Source organism: Ambystoma mexicanum, chromosome 2q, assembly GCF_040938575.1.
Source record: "Ambystoma mexicanum isolate Mex_15411 chromosome 2q, UKY_AmexF1_1, whole genome shotgun sequence".
In the NCBI taxonomy this organism is placed as follows: domain Eukaryota; kingdom Metazoa; phylum Chordata; class Amphibia; order Caudata; family Ambystomatidae; genus Ambystoma; species Ambystoma mexicanum.
Genome location: NC_090924.1, coordinates 534,440,293 through 534,464,102, shown reverse-complemented (window position 1 = coordinate 534,464,102; position 23,810 = coordinate 534,440,293). Strand labels below are relative to the sequence as shown.

The window sequence follows — 23,810 nt, the reverse complement described above, 5'->3', positions numbered from 1 at the left end:
ATTCCTTATGTAAATCACATGTATTCTTTCTAAATAGCGTGGGACCTTGTAAATAGAGGGGTTTATAGATATGACGTGTGTAGGCCCTCTTATGCCACGTACCACAATCCTAATCGGCCCTTTGAGGTTTTCAAGCAATGTTCTTGGTGATCTATTGGGTCCTTTATAAAGAAAATGAGTCGTGTTGAAAGGGTTATTTTCCTTATGGTGCTTAAAATGTTCTGGAGGTGCAAAACAACTCACCCCTTCTCTCACTATGATTCTGAAGGAGTTATTATTTTCTATATTTTAGATAACCCAAACCACAACAGAGGACTGCATCTCCTTCAGAGTTCAGAAGCGTACAGCGGACAGTGTCATATTTCCCCTGTGCTATTGTTACATTGTTTGTTTCATTGTGTTCCTGCGTCGCACCTGAACTGTGTCCCGTGTTAATATGCGTTTCCCCATTCATTCCACAGGCTATCAACAGGGAAGAAGAGCTCCTCGAGCATGAGAAGAGCCAGTTCCCTTTGCTTCAAGCTACCATCTTAAATAAGCTTCCCTACGAGCAGCTGTGGGTGACTGCGTATGAATTCCAGATCAAGTCAGAGGAATGGCTGAATGGTGAGAATGGGATGTTATGGGATTGCGACTACTAGTGCTTACTTCTATTGACCTCTGGGAGTCTCATGAACATGCCAAAATGTAACATAATTGAAGGGCAGGGAGACCGGGCCATCTTAACAGTTTGGGGACCGGGGGCAAATACAGCCTTGGAGCCCCATATCCCCCCAAAACCCATGCCCCCCCCCCCAAACCCATGTTGCCCCCCAAAACACATGTCCTACTCCCACCCCTCTCCAAACCCATGTCGCCCCCGCGACATGGCACCCATGCCCCCTCCCAATGTTAAAAAAGGAAGGGATTACATATCTCGAGTCCAATTCAACAGATACTCCTCTAAGCTTCCAATGGATTATCTAGTTGTTAATAAAATATAAACATTATACATCTGTGATCTGTTTCCCCAAGAGGATGCTATATTAAGTACATTTCACTTTGTTTTTGTTTCGAATAATATATTCATTTTGAAAGAAAACATAGGAAAAGGATTTTAAGCAAGCATTTATTAAACAAAATGAAAACCTAACAGTTCAACATGAGCCTTTTTTCCCTGTATAAATGTGTCCAAAGTACAAGCACTTGGAAAAACATTAAATAAATAAGGCAGTACAGAAATGACAAAAGCATGTTTGAAGGGCCCAGAACTACAGGGCACAATGTGGCGGGAGGATAGCTTAGGGGCCACACAAGTTTGATCCCCGGGTCCGCACTTAGAAACCAGCGCCATGGCTGATGATGGTTCTGCCTCCTGCAGCGGGCTGCACTGGGAGGCATACCAGGGTAGTTGCCAGAGCCAGTCTTACCCCTGAGGTGAAGGCGGTGGAGAGGGACCCCATTCCTGTTCCCTCTTGTGCCCAGTTGTTAATGCCCCTCGGACCTTTTTAGAGGTTAGTACCAGGCCTCTAGACTGCCTTACTTGTAATGTCACTTTCGCTACCCCTGGCATTTTGGTGAAATTACGTCCCTGCGTTTAGCTAGTTTAGGTGGATTCAGAAAATCTAAAGCAGTAGAAATCTAAGAGTTAAAGGTGCTCAGTCCGACTCTGACTCACATTTTCTCCCGACGGATATATGACATGAAGCTATATGGAATGGAAATTCCAATGGCTACTGCATTCCAGAGTAAAAGGGGGAGCTAAGCTACACAGTAGAGTGTGACTCGAAAAATGTGGAGGGCCCACAAACTGCTGAGTGTGGAATGTCTCCATGTTAGAAATGAAAGGGCTCAATACGCTTGCACTCAAGACAAAGTTGTTTAATAACACAAAATATCCCAAATGAAAATCCATTCATTCACTTTACATATACGAATACTGAACACTGAAAAGAACATGTTACATTCGCTACCATCCTGCAAGAATCACGCTGCATTAACTTTTTGCACGACGATATTTTAGATGAGATCCGCTATGCTCCTGGAAGCCATCACACTTGGGACGTGAACCCCACTCCGTGTTTGACCAATTACTTTATGCCCTCGAGGGTTCATCATACTCCCCCCTCGAACCCACACGATCTATTTGGGGACCGAAAAGGCAAGCTTCATCTTTTTGGGAACGTTTATTGAGTGCCTCTCCATACAAGGACACCGACATCCCATAAAGAAATATCTATGGGCTGCGCAGGGTCGTCTCTATGTTGGGGCAAACGGGGCACGGCTGCGGAGAAGAAATTGCAGGCCGCGCACCGCACACGCCTACACAGGTGCAGGCACTCTATCATACCTACACACGCAGAAGTGCACGCCTGTGACTTGTGCTGTGCAGACTCAGAGCGTCGGTGCAGCTGCGAGGGACGACCTGAGGACTGGACCTGTGCTCGCGTGGGAAGCACGGCGGGGAGCACCCGACACGGCAACGGAGCCCGTACAGGAAGTGCCTATGATGACATGTGCACGTATGTGCATCTGTGTAGTTGCATTGCTTAAACATGGGGAGAGGGAAAACCCACTGCGCCCCTTTTATTTCTTTTTGTCTGTGTCCCAGCCCCTTAACGTTTTTGTATGTGTTCTGCTTATTCCTTAAACAGATGCAAATGCACAGGTGCACACATCTGTAATGTGAAGACTTGCAATCGGAGGTGATGAGCTGCGGAAGAAGAAGCAGGCCACAGGGCAGTGGTCATTGTGGAGAGAGAAGCAGGCAGGGCCCCAGGGGAGAAAGCAGGGCAGCTGGCATGGTGGACAGAGGAGCAGGCAGTCGGGGTAGGGAAGCAGGGAGTGCGTACGTACGTTATATTAGCCTCCTGAAAGCGTAGGTGGGAAAATCATGCAGTGGGAGCATCGCCTTGATACAAAGGCAGAAGAGGTGCAGCACACAGTGAATACAGGGAAGGGACAGTCTGGATTTGTGTGCAGCGTGATAGCGACGGGCACTATTAGGCATGGTAGGCAGGTACACGTCGTGTGGCAAGCAGGGAGTGATATTAGGTGGAGTGGCATGCTGAAGAGAAGTGGGCGCCGGGGGGACAGGGGGTGGGGGGCGGTGGCATCACTGGCATGCAGTGCAGTGGGAGCAGATGACAAGCAGAGTGGAAACAACGAGGAGCGCAGAGAGTGGGCGCAAACAATGGCATGGCAGCAAAAGACAGCCTATGTGGTGGGTGGCCTCGGCGTGGAGGGCAGTGACGACCAGCCCGGGCAGTAGGAAGCGGGAGCCTAGACTTGGAAAATGACAATTGCAATGTGTTAGGCAGAACCCCGTGTAGTGCCCTTAGGAACCACTACACACAATTAAGACTACAGGTGGTGATACAAGTTTTACCTTTGGTACAAGCCTGTACTACTATGTCATAGTGGTAGCAGTGGCGGAGCAGCCAGGTTTATCTCAAGAGTATATGAGCAGTAGAAGAGATTACACAAAGGGACCACAATTACTGAGACTCAAGCAAACACTGACTCAAGGTTTCAGGTAGAAAAATATAAGTAAATTTATTTTTTAAACCATTCGTTATAAACACAACACTTCTATTAAACTTCAATTAAAAACCACACGTTAAATATACTACAACTAACCAATTCACTTTGTACAGTAAGTCTCAAGGTAAGTACCCTGTGTTGGAATGAACCGGTGTTAGACACAAAAACACGTTACCGCAGATATGAATGCAATCACTTTTTGACAGTTCCGTCTACTAAACAAACGCGTATCCGTGACATGAAATGCTACCGGGGCAAAAACACACTTAGCACCTGAGATAACCAGAGGGAGTTGGAGGCAAAAATCACAGGCAGTATTTTGGTTAGGCAGGCAGAATCCAGAAACATTCAGAGCAAGGAGTTCAAAAGTCAAAGGGCCGGAGCCAGGGTCGCAAGACACCGGGGCCAGTTGCCGAAGATCACACGGTCTAACAGTTCACGATTCAACGGAGCCAAAAGTACTTCGATATTGTCAATGTTCGGAAGCAAAAGTTATAAGAAGGAGGGAAGACAAGGTCAAGCCTTGGAAATGAAGAAAAAGGGATTCACCCAGTTTCCTCAACAGAACACAGTACCTTGTTCTAATTGGTGCATCTGGTGCCCTGGCAGTTGTTCCTGTTGGTTTCCCGCAGACCCACGATTCCTGGAGCTTCGTCGAGAAGGGAGGACGTCTGAAGGGGGTCTGCACCACACAGGGATGAGGCCGGCAGCAGCGACACGGAATAAAAGGTGCACTCTTTAAAAACAGGAGAGGCTCTTCAGGTGGCTATCCGGACCACTACAGCAGTGTGCAGCGATTTCGACCACGGAAGAGGATCCTCTGGCTTTAGAAGACGAGCTGGTTATCCCCACCAAGCTCTGAGTCGTTGAAGGGCAGATGGCTCAGGACTGCAGCAGGGCTTCACCGGGACGGGGTAGTTGCAACAGCCGTCGTTCTCTCCGCTTCTGTTCGGTTCCTTGTAGTTCCAGTGGCGACTCTCTGACTTCTAGCCCAAGAGACTTGCCTTTTATGCGAAAAAACCCCATTCACGCAGCCTGGCTGTCATTCCCCCAGCAGGGGGGTTGTCCAGCCCGGAAAACTACCCTGGCCAATCATGACAAAGTGTGACTTGGGTTTCCTAGGATACCCTGTGCAGGGGGTGACTACACGCCTCCCTCACATTCAGCCCACCTAGACACCCAGGCGCCTTGAGGAGAGCTTCTGGGCAGAAGCCCCCCAAAAGACAGTGAACAAAGAAGGCGAACCTAGTTTGCAGCGCAAAGTAAAACACAAGAAGGACTTTAACAAAAAGAAATGGCGAATAAACCCAACCGGAGCCAAAAGAAAGACGATTTGGTCAAGCAGGTTTATGTTCAAGGCTAATATAATAGCCGAGAACAGTACCACGTTTATCTAATATAATCGCGGTAGAAAAGTTATGGTAGATACCACTGCCACCAGCCAAGTCTAAATGTTAAAAGAGCGAAACAATGCTCTAGGAGGTACAGATAAAAAGAGGTACGAGTTAACCCTTTCCAGTACTCCATGGAATATGGGGTGTACTGGATCTGTGGTAGATTGACCAAGTAAAGTTAATGGTAACTTTACCCTTTTCTGGGGGACAGTAGTCGCCTCAGAAATGGAGTCGAGGGAAGTCTCAATGACAACCCTGTGCCACAGCACTGAAGGTGCTGTGTGACACACACCAAGAAGGGGGCTACTGAAGTGGTGTACTTCAGAGTCCACAATCACAGAAATAGTTGGAAACACATAGCAAAACACAGGTCAGAGTGGGGGAAAAGCTCTCACTCTTACCAGGTGGAAAAAAATAAACTCCAGAAGTCCAGCAGAGCTGCTGGGGGACTCACTAGGTGAGGGAAATTAGCCATAAATGAGAATTCTCCCTAACACAATGTGATCTGTTTCAGCTCTGGAACCGGCACTACCTAATCAGGCTATGATACCCCTTTGCAGGGCTCATTATAAACTGAAACCAATGTGTCCTACAGGTGACCTGGTACCCAGGGGTGGCAGAAAACCAATGGTCACAAACATTGTCTTGAAAAATTGTACATGGCATGGGCGGTGTTTAGTCTGCTCGATGGTGACAAAGGTAGCATGCTGCCTAGGAGATTAAGGGAAGAGTGAGAATGAGGAGACACGGTGCAGGCGTAAGAGCATGTGAGTAACCTCCACTTGTGCTCCTGGGAGGCGGGTGCAGCAGCCGGATGGCATGACAGTTGATCAGCACTGCTGCACCGAGGTGCCCGCGGGGGAGGCTGCTCAGGGTTAATCGCAGCCTGGACTGTACATGACCCGCGGCTACCATTGAATTGAGCTATTTATGGGGGTTTGCTTTACCTAGGCGACTTTGGTTCCAGCGCAGGCAAGATGACTGCAATGCATGATGCATGCACTACATTCATCCTGGCTTCCGCACAAACGAACACAACGCTGGAAAGCACAGGGGGCTTATTATTGCAAGATTGGTCTGTTAAGAAAGTGTGTGCAAGAGCAGGGCATATTAGCAGGTTTCCGACTGGTGTCCTGATGCCTCCTGGCTGCTGGGTCCTGGCCAGGGCCCTGGGCCTAGGAGGACGACCAGGTGTCGGACTCGGGGACCACGCCTCCGCCGCACGGGCCCGGCCCGGACCTGGGGGACTTGGAATCACTTGGGGCACTGGCACTGACTTCACTTATGGTCGTCTCTTACCTGATTTGGAGTCGGCTAGGCTGCCGGCGGGGATTCTGTCTCCTGTCGGGGCCTCGGGGGTGGCCAGTGCACACTGCTGGCATGGCACACTGGCAAGGCCCAACTAGGCTGGGCGCACGCAGCAGGCTCTGTCTCAAGACCGACGCGCGCCATGCCTAGACAACTCGTGAAATGAAGGTGGCGCCGTGCGCTGCCTCTCCTGTGGCAACAACACGTCACCCTGTCATTTCACTGCAGCCAATTAAAACTGCACATTCTGTGTTACTATACCGAATGTATCAAATACTGTATAGTAACAACAGAATGGTAGTTTTCATTGGCTGTCATTTGTTTGTAACATTTGGGTCCCTCCCAGGCCCAGCCATGGCCTGCAACAATGATTTATGATCCATCCAAGCGAAGTGGGAGACTGCACTCACGTGGCTTCACTCTTGTTGTTGTCAACTCGAAATCATTAAGCTGGCCCGGTGGGGGTGGGGGTGGGAGCACAGAGAGGAGAGCACTATGTTGTTGCTTAGTTACTTCTTGGCCTTTGAGTTACTTACGATTAAACTTTAAATTAAAGTCACGGCCGGGGAGGGGGAGCCAGCCGTGCGCGGTGCGCCCGTGCCTCCTGCTGCAGGCAGGCTGGCACGTGTTATTTTCTCACACTCTCCAGGATCTGTGGGGGCCCCTCCAGGTCCTCCAGGGTGGGGGCCTGCGACACGTGCCCCGGTTCCCCCCCCCCCTCATAGAGACGTCCCTGCAAGCATTTCCCCTCGGATGATCGACTTGTGTCGCTGCAGAGCAGTCAAGTCCAATGAGCTCTTCAGCATGCACGCAACGAAAATGCATGGGATCAAATCTACGCATTATACGCTCAAAGGGAGCTTACGAAAATCTGACTACAGTATGCTTTTAGGTCGGGTCAGCTTTTATTTCAGTACAACTGTGCAAACATTAACATGGAACCTGGCCCCAGTGTCACTATTCTCTGGGTTTTTACACGGTTGTAGACAGAGCGGCTCATACGGAAAAGTAATTATGATGAATGGAGCTGGTTACATTAACACTAAGCTTCCTAATGCCTCATCCTCTGGCCCTGAGTGGCGTGGCTTTGCAGCACCATGCCAGACCTGTTCGATTCCGCCCAGCCTACCCACGTGGCACAACCTCTGCCTCTGCAGTGGACTGTTCCATTACACATAACGGGACCTGATTTGGTGACTAGCAGTCACATGATCACCATTGCGCTTCTCGGGCAAGGAAACCTACTTTATAGGGGATGGCTCACGGGCCACTGGCCGTGCCGGCGCCCCTAGCAGAGACTAACATCATGGCTGAAAAGCCTTATAGCCTTTCTTGTTTCATGGCAGCCAATCATAATTGATTAGGCTTTTCACAGGGCTCTTCTCCGCAGCCATGGCTGTTGTTCTGCTCTGCCCCTGTATGTACAGGGGTAATGGGGAATACAAAATACTTTCCGTTTCGACAGGCCGAAAGCCCAGTCCTAGAAATAATATTAAAGAAAAATGCAGGGTTTGTCCTATATCTCTTGCTTCTCTTGTTCTCAAAAGTTTTGTGTGTAGCTCTGGCTGCGATATGCATAAATATTTGCACATTTATATTTGCGTTTTGCTGGTGCATTTTTCAGAATCACAGCCCGACATTCATTGCAGGTGCTCGGAGGAGATGGGGCATGAAAGCACTTCAAGATTCACAGAAGGATGTGCTTACAAGTGTGCCCAGCATGCAGCTCTTTCCCCTTTCCACTTAAAATCTTCAAATTCTGCAGAATGCCGTGAAACAAGTTCACCTCCCATAAGGCAAGACACCACCACTGCAATACTGAAAGGTGACCCTTGCCACAGTACTAAGACAAGTGCACCACCTGCAAGATCAAAGCCACAGCTACAACCTTAAAAGTGATCCTTGATGTGACAATTGGTCACCCCACAGTACATCATCACTGAAAGGTGACCCTCACTGTAACACTGTCACAAGTGCACACCATACCTAATGGGACACCACCACTGCGATACTGAAAGGTAACATTCACTGCTAGAGTGTAATAACTGAGCCTCACACAGGACACTTCCCACCCAATAGTAAAATGTAACTCGCACTGCAGGACTGCAACAGTTGTGCTTCATACAGGATACTGGCGCACCAGTACTGCAAGATGGTCCGAGACAGAAAAGGAAGCCACCAATGTAAAACAAAAAGGTCACCCACAATGCATTACCAACACCAGCGAACCTCACACAGGTCACCACCTCAGTAATAATGAAGGAGGACCCACACTGTGTGATTAAAACCAATTGCACTACTCACAGATGAAGTACACCAGGGTACCAAATATTTGTCTACCAGGTTAACATAAAAGGGAGGGGTAGATTGACTAGGATGTTGCATTCTCTGTGCTAAAACAAGGATCAGCGAAATGAATACATACAGGGAGGGAAAAGAATGGGTAGTCTTGGCTAAATTATATTGAATGAGCATGGTGCCTCAGGAGGTTGGGTGCCTGCAGGTCAATACCTCATCAGGTGCTGTGGAAAAGTCACGTTATTTGTCCATCGTAGTATTAACAGAGACCCTCCATCTATCATAGTCATTCTTGTGTTATAGTGTTTGAAAACTATGTGGGTCAACCGGCCAAATCCTCCAGCCAATGCACTCATCCTTGGGAGATACAGAGTCCTTATCCTTCAAGTTCCTGCACATTTGGCCTTCACTGGTATTGCATGTACACAGCAGACCTTCGAGGGATTGCTGTTAGTGATCTACACCTGTTAATACAGATTGCAGTAGTTACACTCACAAGTAAAGCCTTCGTTTTTGGTTGATCCGCAGTTAGGACATATGCTCTTACATTCTTTCACCAGCGTTTGCAGTCTACTTAACTGCTGTTAAGGCAGATTTTGTACCACCCTCTGTTGAGGATGCTACACGAACTAATTGGAAGGGGGATGGATACACTGACAAGAAAGGGAATCCAAACCTGTCTGAAGCATGGGTAGCATGGGAAGAGTGACAAGGCTTAAATTCCAGGTAGGGGTAGTAAATCCACACAGAGGTGCAGTTAGTCCACCTCATAGCTCTCGAAAATACAGCAACTGATATACCGAAAAAATATATAGTTTAATAAAGTCACACATATAAAACTATCAGTTCATAAGTACTTTGGTAAATTAACAAACAGTATTAAAAATATACCAGTCTAAATGTGGGCCATCTACCTGAGGTGACCATCCAAACATAAAATAACAGGGGCATGGTGAGAACCAGTAAACTATAAACACTAGCAAGCATGTAAGTACTGTGATGGCATCATGAAGCAAAGACACAGACAACAGACTTAAAGTTCAAAATAAAATAATGTATTAAAGTAAATGTCAGGATGGTTGAATGCTTAACTTGCCCTATGATAAGGTGGGATTTTCCTGCCTGAACGAAACCAAGGAAAGTCTGAGTCGAAGAGTTCATCTGAAAAGCCTGCCTGTGTCAAAACCTATCTTTGTCCTCACAACTAAAGCTAAACCACGTGTAGGGATGTCAGTGATCAAAGAAATAGTGTTCAACATAAAGTCTGAGCTTCTCCCAGGGGGTCTTGGCCTCCTTTTTGGTTCCCCTTCCGCAAGTTCAAGAAAGTTCCACAAAAGTCTTAAGATTACTTTTCTCAAATTCAAATCAATATAGTTCCACACAATCCTCGGGCTTCCCTTCTGCAAGTTCCAAGCAACACAGTTCAAAAGAAAAGGGTCTTAAGGCTCCGTCCTCAAGACAGCATTTGTAGTTCCTCAGGTCTCAGGTTTCCCTTCCCCAAGACTTCAATACCACAAGTGATAATTGTTTCAGTCTTTCAAAGTTCAACACAGATCCAGGCCAACTTGAACCTCCTTCTGGTTTGCAACACCAGTGCTTCTTCTGGATGTATTTCACAATGTCTTTGACTTTCAGACCTCAGTGTTCCCTGGTCTAGGCGCAGTTGTCAGACCACACGGACCACCCATAACAGGTCGTGCAACCAGGAACCCAAGGCTCTTTAGCCCTACACAGGTTCTTCTGTTTTACTCCTGTGTACAGATTCATCTTCACCTGACTTCTCTTTGTCGGCCTCTTGGTTATATGTATAGGTTCACACTTTCCTGGCTTCTCTTTGTCAGCCTCTAGACTTTGCCATTATGTGTTACACACCTCTGTGCCAGTCGTTGGCCTTTTAGCACTGTATTCTTTCATAAGGTTCACTGTATTGCAGTGATCTGGTTCATGCCCCACCTTTCTGTGACACTCTTTCACACTTGCGCTCTTTTATGAAGTTTGCGTTTAATTGGGCACTTTCCCTTTTAACTTTCATCCCTTAGAAGTTCCCCCATATTCACTATGCAAAACATGTTCTTGTTTCACGTTTTCCATCAGTTCTGTATTCATTATATTTATAGTTCAAGGTTGGTTAAAGTTTTCATTCAGCTAGGTATTTAAAATGCATATTTTATCTTTGGTTTGAGTTTTCATTCCATTTGGTATTCAGGTAACATTGTACTGCAGTTCATTATCTGTGCGCAGCCTTCCCAAGGTGCCCTGGCTTCGAGTGACCTCCCCGACACTGCCGCCGGTAATGAAATTTTACCGGGTCCATGGAATGGGCAATTACTGCGTCATGCCAACCTTGGCGGACCCGGTAATTGCCCATTCCATGGACCCTGTAAAAGTTAATCCCCATTCCCATTGAGTCCCAAAGGGCTCAATGGGAATGGGGACGGAGCTAACAGGCCCATTAATAACGGGCCCGTTGTTAGCTCTGTGGTCCCCTCGCGGGACCCGGAAAGGACTTCTGGTCTGACCAGATGTCCTTTCCAGGTCCCGCGAGGGAACCTCGTAATAGGGCGGAGTGGGTTTAACGGCACCGGTAGCATTACAGGTGGGAGTAGGAAGAGGGGCAAGGGAGGCCGGCCAGAGAGCTGCAGGTAAGGAGGGAGTGGGTGTGCCGATGAGTAGAATCTCAGTCTTACTGGCATTAAGGCAGAGGTTGTTGGTGGCACACCACTCCTGGATGGCAGACAGACAGTCAGAGATGAGGGAAGGAGAGGAGGAGGATGAGGGTAGGCTGAAAATGAGCTGGGTATCATCCGCATAGCACTGAAAGTTGGGACAGAGAGTGGCGATGCGATGGGCAAGGAGTGCCAGGTATTGGTTGAACAGCCAGGGAGAGAGGTTAGATCGCTGCGGGACACCACAGGTGGAGGAAAAGATGTCGTAGAAGAAGGACCCCAGTTGGACCTCGGAGGGTCGGTTGGAGAGGAAAGAAGTCAGCCATGCCAGAGCCTGACCAGTGATACCCAGGTTATCACAGAGACGGTTCAGCAGGATGGCGTGGTTGACAGTGTCAAAGGCAGAAGAGAGGTCAAGCAAGATGAGAACGCACAGGGTATTAGAGTCAAGGTTGGTGAGCAGGTCTTCACAGATGTTAAGGAGAGCAGTTTCCATGCTTTTGGTAGCTCTGAAACCAGACTGATGGTCATGAAGACAACCAACAGATTCAGTGTGGAGACTAAGCTGGGAGATGGCCAGTTTCTCCAGGAGCTTGCCCAGAAAGGGAGTGATGGAGATTGGGCGATAGTTAGCCGGGCAGGCGGGGTCTGTAGAGGGTTTCTTTAGGAGAGGGTGCACAAGGGAGTGCTTCAGGGGGGAAGGGAAGACTCCAGTTGCGAAGGAGTGGTTGCAGAAATCAGCCAGGGCAGGAGCCAGGCAGTCGATGTGGTCCTTGATAGTTTTGGAGGAACAGGGGTGAACCTGAAGGAGGGAGGAGGGGTGGCTGAGGAAGGGCCAGAGGAAGAGCCGGAAGTAGAGGGGGGGGAGGCGAAAGGAGGAGAGTGAGGACAGGATGTCCTGAGTTTTAGAAATGAAGTGAGAAGCCAGTGCCGTGCAGAGGGCCTGGGAAGGGACGGGAGAGGTAGAGACTGCGGCAGGATTGGCCAGTTCCTTGCAGATTTTCAAGAGTTCAGCCGAGTTGTTAGATGCCGCAGAGACGTGGGCTTGGATATGAGCTCTCTTCTTGCTGAGGACAGAGAGCCGGTATTGCCTTTGCAGCAGGCCTTGATTGCTTCTGTAATGTCAAACACTCCTTCGTAATGGAGTGCTTGACATAGCATAGCTATGCTCCATCGCATAGCTGTACCCCTACCAGGGCACGGCCAGTCACCACATAGATCTGCAATAACCACAGCTCGACTTCACCCACCCAATACACATCACTACTTCCAATAGAATGCAGCTGAGTGCCACGAGAAAATGCGGTCCAGCTCTGCATATAATCCGTCTTATTGACTCTCCTTTTATGCTGATAGTTCATCACAGCAACCATCCTCTCTTGCATTTTCCATGGGCTGCTATTATGGACCTAGCCACTCCCCACTTAGCTTCAGGCTGGCAAAAAACAAAGAAAATGTACACACACATTTCAAAATTCTAAGGACCTAGCCACTCCCTACCTACCTTCGTGCTGGCTAAAAAATGCACACACACATTTAACAACCCTACTTTCACACCTCACATCTCGAACCACGGTCTTCCAAAGGCCGTTCATCACCACAGCACTCAGGCGCTATACAATCGCCATGTAACATAACATAACTTAATATTTGTCCTGACTACAAAATAGGGGACTTGCTTTTTAAAACCTCTGCTGCTGCCACCCCATTTCATTTATCCTGACCACCAACAGAGAAAATAATGATCAGGGACACCATAAAAACATTAGGAAAGTCACAAAACACCTGAGAGGTAACCAGTGAAAGAAGACAATACCCATCATTATTTGGGGAAATAGGAACGCTAGGGAATAACAATCATAGCCATTAGTGGATTAGCACGTTATTCTACTGTACTATAAAAGAGTTCCGGGCTCGGCATTAGGTTGAGGCATGCCAGGTTAGAAGCTAGGAGAGAAAGTAGTAGCGGGTGGAGTTAGAAACTTGGTAGAGGGGATGCTGGCTAAGATACCCTGCTGTTTGGCTGTCTATGCATGTGGCTGTAGAAGTGCCCACACAGGCTTTAAAAGATCCTAATCAAGACGGTTGGAAGAGAGGGATTGAAGTACCTGTTAAGAGCTGTGCCTTAGACATTTGGAGGGAACAGGTGGGAGAGATGGAATGCACAGCTTGCGGAGAGCCATACCGCAGAGACACTGGGAGAGACCAGATGAGAGAAAAATGGAAGCGCTTGCTGTCACAAAGCCAAGTGGTTCCCACAAAAGGCACAGCACAATAAATGTAAAAGTGTAGTTCCACACGATTTGTTGTGTTTATTTACAAGGTGGGCCAAAAAAAAAAAAATACGTAAACTAGATTCTCTCATAATTCTCCTTGTAGGGCGTGGCTTGGAGGCCATGCAGTGAGCAGCACATATTCGGAGCTCCCTAGTCATCCTAAAAAAAAGACTGCCAAACTGGCCTGATATCCAGTAAAAGTTGGACTAAAGGCAGTATAAGGGTGTCAGAAGACTCGTGGAATGCCCAGGGAGAAGCTTGTGGCGTGAAATCCAGTGAGAGGCCCAGAACACGACGCTGGGACAAGCCGCGCAGAAGAGGGCAAGATGGCAGATGGGCACCAGCTCCGACTCTGATGAAGCCACCGAACGAGAGTGGCACAAGACTGCAAAATGCGGCGGGGGTCTGGGTCGGAGAGAAACTGTGAGAGGGACCCGACCCCGGCAAAGTTTGAGGTCCACCACACTGGGAGGCTGTGGTGGTGGTGCAAGCCACGGAAGAGAGGCAGCCAAGAGCGGAAGCAACGAGAGACCGTCAGCACTGCAGAGCCACCAAATGCCATGCTAAACTGAGCCCGGAGGAACAGTGAAGACACCACGGCTCGAGAGGTGAGGGATGGGTGTGCTGATGGCCAGTGCACGGCCCCCTCCACCCCACCCGGACACCCATATTACGGTGCGGGGAGGAGATTGCAGCACGCCTGCAAAGCACATGACTCGGACTGAGGCACTGGCACAGCAGCTCGGGTAACCTCGCCAGGTGGGGAGAGCCCAGGACTTGAAACTGTAACGGGAAGCAAGCAGCCGACGTGGCCCCCTCAAGAGAGTGCAGACCAATGCAGGAGAATGGCACCTGCACCGATTGGCACGAGAAGGGGCAGTTCACTGCAGTGTGGGGATCTTCTCACACCGCGCCGGAGCGACCACCGAGTGTGCCGACATCCCGCCCCACAAGGGAAAGAGAGGAGACAACAAGAAATGAAGATGGAGGGAAGAGGCCACTAAACAACCTGAGGTGAAAGGAGACACAAGCAGACCCCGCTACGGGACGCCAGCAGCCGGCAGACCTCAAGGCGAAGAGGAGACTAGTGTGTGATTTGCACATAGCTCGGGAGAGCGAGGAGATCACAGTCTACACTCAAGAGCCGGAAGAAGGCAAACATAAGTATCCACCTGGGGACCAAAGAAGCAGTAAATAAAGGAGAGAGAGAAGCATGCGGGAGGGCATAATCCACTGAGCCCGCCTGCACCAAACTCTCGTAGCCCTCTAAACTGCCCAAAGGGCAGCACCCGGACCCATCACCATCTGGGACTCGGTCAAAGGCCTAAGTTGGGCGGACAGTGGCCACAACAACCCACCTTTACTCCATAAGATCTCTGGCGTAGGCGAATACAAATGAAAGCACCCACTGGCCGCACCATAGGGGACGCATAGTACACAGCCAGAGAGGGCTGTACACAACGGCAGATGGAAGGAAGCTACATGGGCTCTGACCCATCCCGGCGCACATCACACTGGGAAGCATGCATGCCTACACAGTAGCGAGCAAGGCCAGTTTATAGGGTTGTTACCCAAAGTTAACCGATCACCTCTCGAGCCCCGGTGCAGGGAACTCCGGGCTCCTTAGCCAGTCCGGCAGAGCGGCCCGGGCTACCAATACGGAACACACAGCAGGGGAAGAGGATACCCGCGAGTCCCTCCTCCACAAGGGAGGCCGACCCTTGCTTTGGAGGGCTCGACAGCGGCACAGGCCTCCTCCCTTGGGGGAAGATGCACGTTGATCAGGCGTAAGACATTGCAGTGCCTGGAACGCGTTGCACAACAGCGGACACACACCCCGGCTAGCAGCACAGAGGGAGGCACGACCCGTGGACGCTCAGCACCAGAAGAACCCAGCCTCGATTCAGCAGACAACCAGCACCAGATGGATGGTGCACAACACGCATGGTAGGTGGAGGGCAACCCATGTGAAGGGACAATAGCAGCTATAGGGAGTGGACAAAGGAATAAAATCCAGAGCCCAAGAAGTATGGGACTGCAGTGAAAGACCATGCACAATGGCTACATCCGAGGAAGCCGCATGGGTCTAGACCATCCTGTGAGGACACAGCTCGGAGCAGCCTCCAGGCCCACTGAGTGACACGGAAGACCTACCAATAGCACGGAGCACGCATGAGGTACGAACACAATACCTACCGCAAGCCGGTATGTGGGGGAATAACCCGCTGGCTCACAGATAGCCTTTGACCTGCATCTACAAATCGGTGGGCAGAACATGAACATTTGCATGCACGAATAAGACAGTTGCTTAAGCAAGAAATACCAGCGGCGGCAAAGAAGAACGGGGGCAACCACCAGAGAGATCATACCCACGGTGCACACCGCTTTGGAGGGGTGACAAGAGCGGCACTGCAGGGCAACTAGTGGACATGGGAGAACACAATCCACTCAATGACATACGCTGCTAGAACCCGCTCAGGGCAAATTGACACAGGAGAAGACTGCCGGACAGGGGGACATACAGTCCGCCCAAAATAGAGGAATACAAATCGAAAGGGAGCAAAGGCAAACAAACAAGCATTGAATCCTTTGCTAGGAAATCAAACAGGGGCCAACCAACACCATCGGAGGCAACCATGGCTTCGTCTGGTACAGTGCAGCAGGAAGAAGGCAAGAGCGCGATATTGGAAGCCATAATGGCCCTGAAGGCATCTATGGAGTGCAAGCTGGACACAGCCATAGCGGCCCTCAAGACGTCCCTAGAGAACAAAATGGACACAGTGATGGTGGACATGAGTCTCCTCAGGCAGGACATAAGGACCCTGGCAGACCGAGTGGGCACAGCGGGGCAACAGGTACAGCAAAACACCACCGATGTGGCAGCAACCTTGAATCAAATGTTGGACGTGCTCCTGAGGTTCGAGGTCCTGGAACAGAGGGCGGAGGATGCAGAAGGAAGGGCTAGAAGGAATAACATCCAGATCGTTGAACTACCGGAGGGAGAGGGGGGGACAGGACCCTACGAACTATGTCAAGAACGTCCTGCTACAGGAGATTGGGTCGGGGGCACTATGCCAAGGCTTCGCAGTGGAGAGAGCACACAGGGCCCAGACCAGAAGGCCCCAACCCGGAGCCCCCCCGAGATTAATGATCGCGAGGATCATGAATTTCAAGGATAGAGAGAAGATACTGATGTACTCTAGGGAAGTGGGGTCGATAACCAGGAACTCCTCCAGGATAACGATTTACCCAGATTACACTATCCTGGTACAGAGGCAACGAGCACGCTTTGGCCCCACCAAGGAATGCCTCGGTGCGGCGGGCATCCGTTACATGCTGTTATACCCAGCAAAACTCAAGGTGATATGAGAGGGCAGATCGTATTTCTTCGAGACAACAGAAGAGGCCCAAACATGGATGGACCAACAGGGTATCCCTCAAGGGAGAATCAGGGATGCCAATAACTATGCAAATCTTCCCAGGGGGCAACCATAGTGAGACTGCTATGGACGAGATGGTTCCGAATCCATGAGTAGTACACAGCCAGATTGAATATAATTAAAGGAGCAACGGGTGATGGTATTGCCGCAGAAGGTGACAGGACACGCGACCCCAAGACTTTTGTTAGTTAGGATGCCAGTTTTAAGGCACCACACTGCCGCGGGCCCGAGCAGGGGGATGGAGGCTGGGCGTTTGTTTGATAGTTAAGGTTAAAAAGTGGTTAGTTAGGAGGAGGGAATGCATGAGTGGAGGAGGAAGCACCAAGCAGCTGGAACCAGGTGCAAATGGCAGGCAAATAAACAAGTATCCCGACTATGGCTACCAGGGAACAATAAGGCGGTACACTCGCAATGGGCAAGACAGGGGGCGAAGGGGGAGAGACAGACCCACCACAAGAGAGAGAAATCAGCAGCTGAGAGAACAAAATTGCCCAACAGCAGAAAGGCCGGCCTATGGGAACGGATGGACCACGAGACAATACAAGCAAATGGGCCATGATAAGGCGGTCATAGCCACTTGGAACGTCAGGGGACTAAACTCCTACATCAAGAGACTAAGGGTCTATGCCTGGCTGAACAAAGCAAAGGTACAAATTGCTATGCTGCAAGAAACACATCTAACGGCGGAAAAGAAAATCAAGATAGCTAAGAAATGGGGAGGACAAATATATGGCTCAACATACTCGAACTATGTCAGAGGAGTACTGACATTGGTAGCTCCAGGAGTCCCCTTCCAGCTAATAAGACGAGAGAGGGACAAGGAAGGCAGAATGCTGATCATAAACGGAATGTTGGAGAGCAAAGAGGTGTGCTTGATTAACACATATGCCCCTAACCATAATGCAACAGAGTTCTTTAGGACGATCACACCCTGGCTGGCCCCCTACAGAGGAGCTTCATTCATATGGGCAGCAGATTTCAAATGCACGCTGAGCCCGCAGGTGTGTAGATCCGACAGCAAGCAGACAAAACCAGCTCAGCCAGCCAGGGCCTTGCAGAAGACTCTAGACCAGCTGGAATTGGAAGGCGTCTGCAGGAAGGTACATGCCAACACACATTATAGCGCCCCACACGGCACACATACCTGCATTGACTACTTATTTGCGGGCATGGAATCCCTTGGGGAATTCACAGGGATACATATTAAGGCAAGAATGCTATCCGACCACTCCCCGATTTTACCAACATGGAGTTATACATATAGAGGAGCTCTCATACCTACTTGGAGACTGAAGGCGGAAGCGCTGACAGATGAGGCTTTCCAAGAACATATCAGAGAGACGATAGAGGATTACTTTGATCATAATGTGAGGAGTGTGGATAGCATTCGCATGGTCTGGGAAGCCTTCAAAGTGATCGTCAGAGGAGCGGCGATAGGGAAGGCGGGCGGACTTGGGGGATCCATTCTGGCTGAACTGGGGGAAGTAGAAAAGGATATAGAATGGGCAGATGCACGTGCAGGGGAGTTGGGAGAAGAGCCAGAGGAGCTCATAGCGCTGCGATTGCCGTGTTGCTCAATTTGGGAAAAACTGGGCAAATTAGACTATGGGAAGTATGTGCAGAGACTACATGCAGAAGGGGACAAGCCGGGCAGGCTTCTAGCCTGGCTCACTAAACAAGAGAATAGGCGCAAACCAATAACCGCCATCAGGAATGAACAAGGTGATGATGTGAGGACCCATGAAGGGATTAATGAGGTGTTCTTGTGGTTCTATGAGGAACTGGATTCTAGGAAACAAAAAGTGGAGGGGGAGGATATAACTGATGCCTTAGGGGAGATTCCCTTCCCTAGGCTATCTGAGGAGCAGGAGCAGGCGCAGACACTGGATGCACCCCTCACGCTTGAGAAGCTGACCGCAGTGATAGCCGACCTCCCAACAGGAGTCTGGATGGGATACCTGGGGAGTTCTATAAGAAATACAAAGATACTCCGGCCCCACAGCTGCTAGAGATGTTTCAGGGAGCATATGAGAGGGGAAGGTTTCAACAGAGCCTGTCGGAATCTGTCATCATACCCATATTGAAACCGGGGAAGCCACCTCTCGAGTGCGCTCCTATAGACTGATCTCCCTAATCAATCAGGACTCTAAAATTCTGACCGCAGCCCTAGAAAATCAACTCAAGCGGGTCATATCCACGCTAGTATACCCAGACCAGATGGGATAAGTACCAGGGAGGAATGTGACATGGAATCTGCGTAGACTCCACCACGTAATCGAGAACACGAACCAGGAACAAGGGGAACGCGCGGTAGCGTCACTAGGAACTAGGCGATCAAGGCATTTGATTCAGTAAATTGGGACTGGCTCTTGGGGGCTCTTGCCCATTTTGGGATAGGGTAGGGGTTCCTTCGCTGAATTCGGCTTCTTTATACCGACCCCAGAGCAAGGGTGAAAATGGGGAGACATATCTCGGAGGGGTGGAAGATCAGCAGGGATACGAAGTAGGGATGCCCACTTTCCCCGATGCTATATATACTGGCTCTGGAGCCATTTGCAGTTTTCCTCAGGGAAAAGTACGGGAACACCGGAATAGAGATAGATGGGTAGTACACTTGATTTCGATATATGCAGATGATTTAGTCCTCTATGTTGGGAACCCAAGGGAAAACATGCCAGACCTACTAGAAGCACTGGGGGCATTTGCCAGGATGTCGGGAATTACGATAAACAAGGAGAAGTCCTAGCTCTTCCCCCTGGCAGGTTTGAGGGAGGCTGCCCCCGGCCAGTTACTTAGCCTGGGACTCACATGGACCCCAATCATCTTCCGCTATCTGGGAGTAGACATACACCACAGTACCACAGCGACGAACATGGCCAATACACAGGCGGCCCTTGTCAAAACAGAAAAAGCTAACATTTTGGAAGACACTCCCACTAGGGATGATAGGAAGGGCAGCCCTATTGAAGATAACAGTCCTGCCCTGCCTACTGTATTACTTTACTAATATCCCAACAGCATCCCCAGGCCCTTTTTTAGACGGCTACTCACACTGGCAAGAGAGTTCCTGTCGGGCGGGGAGGAGCAGGATAGCGCTAAACACACTACTAAGGGACTATGAATGGGGGGGTCAAGCGACCAGACTTTGAACGCTACTATTTGGCAGGCCAGCTCCAATTCGTTGTGAAATGGTTGGGAGAAGACACGTCTATAGATGCACTGCTTTTTCAGCCAGCAATACAACAGTACTACTTGAGGGAACTCCCATGGATAGACAGGGCCTTAGCCAAACCACTCCCTACTATAGTTCAACTGGGGTTGACTCTATGGAAGAGGCTGTTACGGAGAATTCTCCAGAATGGCTAATTTCCCTTACCTACGGAGTCCCACAGCAGCTTTCCTGGATTTCTAGGATTTATTTTTTTCACCTGGTAAGAGTGTGAGCCTTTTTTCAAACTATTACATGTGTTTTGCTATGTGTTTTACATTTTTGTGTTCATAGACTGTGAAGCCTCACCTACTCCATAGGCATCATCATTTTACTGTGTGTCACACAGCACCTTTAGTGCAGTGGCACAGGGTTGTCTTTTTCAGACTTCCCACTTTAAACTCCATTTTTTGGGACTGACTACTGTCTCCTAGAACATATAAAGTTGCCATCAACTTTATTAGTCTTTTTAAATTCACAGACCTAGTACAAACTATCTTCCATAGATTACTGGAAAGGGTTAATAGTTATCCCTTTTTGTCTGTCTCTCATGGAACATTATTTTGTTCCCCTTTCTTTAAGATTTGGCTGGTGGCAGTGGTATCTACCATATTTTTCCGACCGCGGTCTATGAAAATAGTCTTGGTAATGTTTTAGGCTATGTTAGTAGCCTCGAACTTTAATCCGCTGGACCCCATTTACTTTTATTTGGTTCCGGCTGGGTTTATTCGCCATTTCTTTTTGTAAAGGTCTTTCTTGTGTTTTACTCTGCGCGCCAAACCAGGTTTGGTTCCTTTGTTCACCATGCTTTGGTGGCCTTCTGCACAGAAGCCCTCCTTAGGCACCTGAGAGTCTGGGTAGACAGGATGTGAAGGAGGGGTTGTAGGACCCCTGCCAAGGTCTCCTTGGAGACCCAGGTCGCATTCTTTTTGGATTGGATAGGTGACTGTCCTGCCAGGACATCCACCCTGCTGTGCGATTGACATCCAGGCTGTGTGAATGGGGGGAAAACTGCATAAAAAACAGGTCTCTGGGACCTGGAAGGCAGAGTCGCCAATGGATCTGGAGAACCAAAGAGAAGCTTAAGGAAGAGGACTGCTGCAACTACTGAACCTCCCGGTGAAGCTCTGCTGAGGGTCTGAATCTCCAAACTTCGATGTCAGAGAAGATCTGCAAGGAATCTTCTTCCCTTGAGCTGGTGGGACCAACCAGTTCACCAAACACCAAGCAAGACCTCCCTCCCCAGGTCAAATTTGCTATGCATCGCTGCAGTGAACCTGATAGCCAGGAGGACCGGACCGTGTTTGGGTTTTAAGGAGCGCACCTTTTATTTGTTGCATTGCTCTGCTGCTGGTTTCTTCCCTGGGCAGTGCAGGACCCCCCAGTCTTCCTCCTTCGTGTCAGTCCGACAGTCGCTTCAGGAACCGTGAACCTGCAGGATCTGCCAGGAACTTCTGCCTCAGCTACAGCATTCTTCTTCTTCTTCTAAGGGGCTGTTCAAACCCGGTTGTTCATTCTGTCCGACCGCAGTGAAAGTGTTTTAAATCTTTCACCAATCCGAGGGCTTGTCCTTCTCTACTCTTTTAAATAACCTTTCCTTTCGACCAACTTCGTTTGAAGCTCTTGGCAAACACTTAACCGCGAACGATTCTGAACTGTGTGATCCTCTGCAAAGACTCTGAACCATTAAAATTGGCCCAGGCCTATTGAATTGAATCCTCATTGCAGCAAGCCTTTTCTAGATTGCCCTGCCTACTTAATTGTTGGTACTGTTTGGTTTTGTATAACCTTGTCTTTTCGTCCCTTTTTAAATTGCTGCAGTGCCATTTTGCTCACACTTCATTTTGAGCTTAACTTGTCCAAAATTGATTGGGTGTTGTGTAGCTATATTAAGATTGTGATTGTTCTGCTGCTTTACTTAGTGAACTGATTTACAAATGATTGTGTAAATAAATGTATATTCTTCTACTCAGAAACCTTGATTTTGATTTGATTTTGAGTATTTCGTACGCACACCAGGCAGAATAAACTGCATTTGGGCGCAGATGGTAACTATGATTTGTACCTTGATCAGCATATAGCGACTGTGATATAGATCACCTAAGTTCACTTAAATAGGAAGGTTTTTAGTGCTTTTCTGAAGCTTTCCAATGATGGACAAGAACGGATAGTCAATGGTAGTTGGTTCCATAACTTTGGACCGAAGACCGAGAACCTCCTATCTCTCTTTGAGGTCAGTTTAGTCCGGGGTATTATCAACAGCATTTTATCTCCTGATTAGAGATCTCTCGTTGGTTGAAGGTGGTGGATCCTGGCACTTTAAATATTTTGGTGCATGATCATAGAAGCATTTATGCATAAGGCAGGCCATCTTAAATTTCACCCGATCCTCCACCATCAACCAATGGAGAGAGCTACGTGAAGCTGACACATGGTCTCTTTTTCTTAGGTGGGCGATTAACCTGACTGCCGCATTCTGGGCTCTTTGCGGTCTCATCACCTGTTTGACTGGGATCCCTGCCATTAAACTGTTGCAGTAATCGAGGTGAGAGTTGGTTAGCGCCCCTACGACCACAGGGTGATCTTCTACTGCCACAAAGGGGAGCACATTCCTAAGCATACGTAGGGAGTCATACACAGCCTTCACTTTGGCCCCTACCTGGGCTTCGCTCCCTAGGTTTTCCTGCCATGTGCATCCGAGGTTCTTTATTTTCTTTGAAAATTGAATCTCTTCCCCTAGGATCCGTGGGATTTTACTTTGTTTTTCGGCCCTCAACTTGTTCCCTGCTCCAAATTGAATTACCTCTGTTTTAGCTGCATTCAACTGTAGCTGATTGCACGCCATCCATATTCTAATTTCCTGCATACACCGGTTGATCTTTTCAAAGGCCTCTTCTATATTCTCTGTTTCCACATAAATCTGGGTGTCATCACTGTAAGAGTGAAATCTTAATCCATACCTCCTAAAAATATCGAATAATGGTCGGATGTATAGGTTGAAGGTCAAAGATGACAATGCTGATCACTGTGGAACTCCACATCTTAACCATAGTAGTTCCGATAGAAAGCCTCCCAGTGTTACCCGCTGGGTCCTGTCCTTCAGGAAGGAACTGAACCAGTCTACCACTACTTTCGAGGCTCTCCCAACTGTCTCAATACGTTGGAGAATGATCTCATGATTGATCGTATCGAAAGCCGCAGAGAGGTCCAGCAAACAGTATTGTGGATCCTCCCCTATCTGCAGCTTCTAACAGATCCTCCTGGACTGCCAACAAGGCGGTCTCTGTTCCATGAATGGGGTGAAACCCCGACTGGCATTCATCCAGGATGCTCTTGCTGTCCACGAAATCCTGAAATTGGCCACAGACCACTTTCTCCAAGATTTTAGTGGGCCAGCATAAATTAGCTACTGGCCGATAGTTTTTAAGGACTGTTGGGTCTAAGTTGGGCTTTTTCAATAAAGGTTTTACCAGTGCTCCCTTCAAAGTACTAGGGACATAGCCCTCCATTAGGGATTTTATTATAAACTTTGTTAAAAATGGCGCAGGATTTGCTGCCAAACGGATAGCTGTACATGCTGGCATTGGAAATGCCAAGTCCTTTGTTGGCTTTAGTTGGAGTATCTGGGCTAGCACAGTCTTGTTGTCAATGGTTTTAAAATGGAATCTCTCCTCTTCTCCCTTTTGGTCTCTAGTCTC

The 23,810-nt window shown here is 48.9% G+C and overlaps 1 protein-coding gene across 1 annotated transcript in view; it reads left to right on the top strand.

Moving 5' to 3' along the window:
* The window catches only part of DNAH3 (dynein axonemal heavy chain 3), a 1,861,430-nt gene that overhangs the window by 431,104 nt on the left and 1,406,516 nt on the right, over positions 1 to 23,810 (top strand). Inside the window, exon 17 of the mRNA XM_069647670.1 lies at positions 462 to 606. Coding sequence (XP_069503771.1) covers positions 462 to 606 — 145 coding nt within the window. The remainder of the gene's footprint in view (positions 1 to 461; positions 607 to 23,810) is intronic.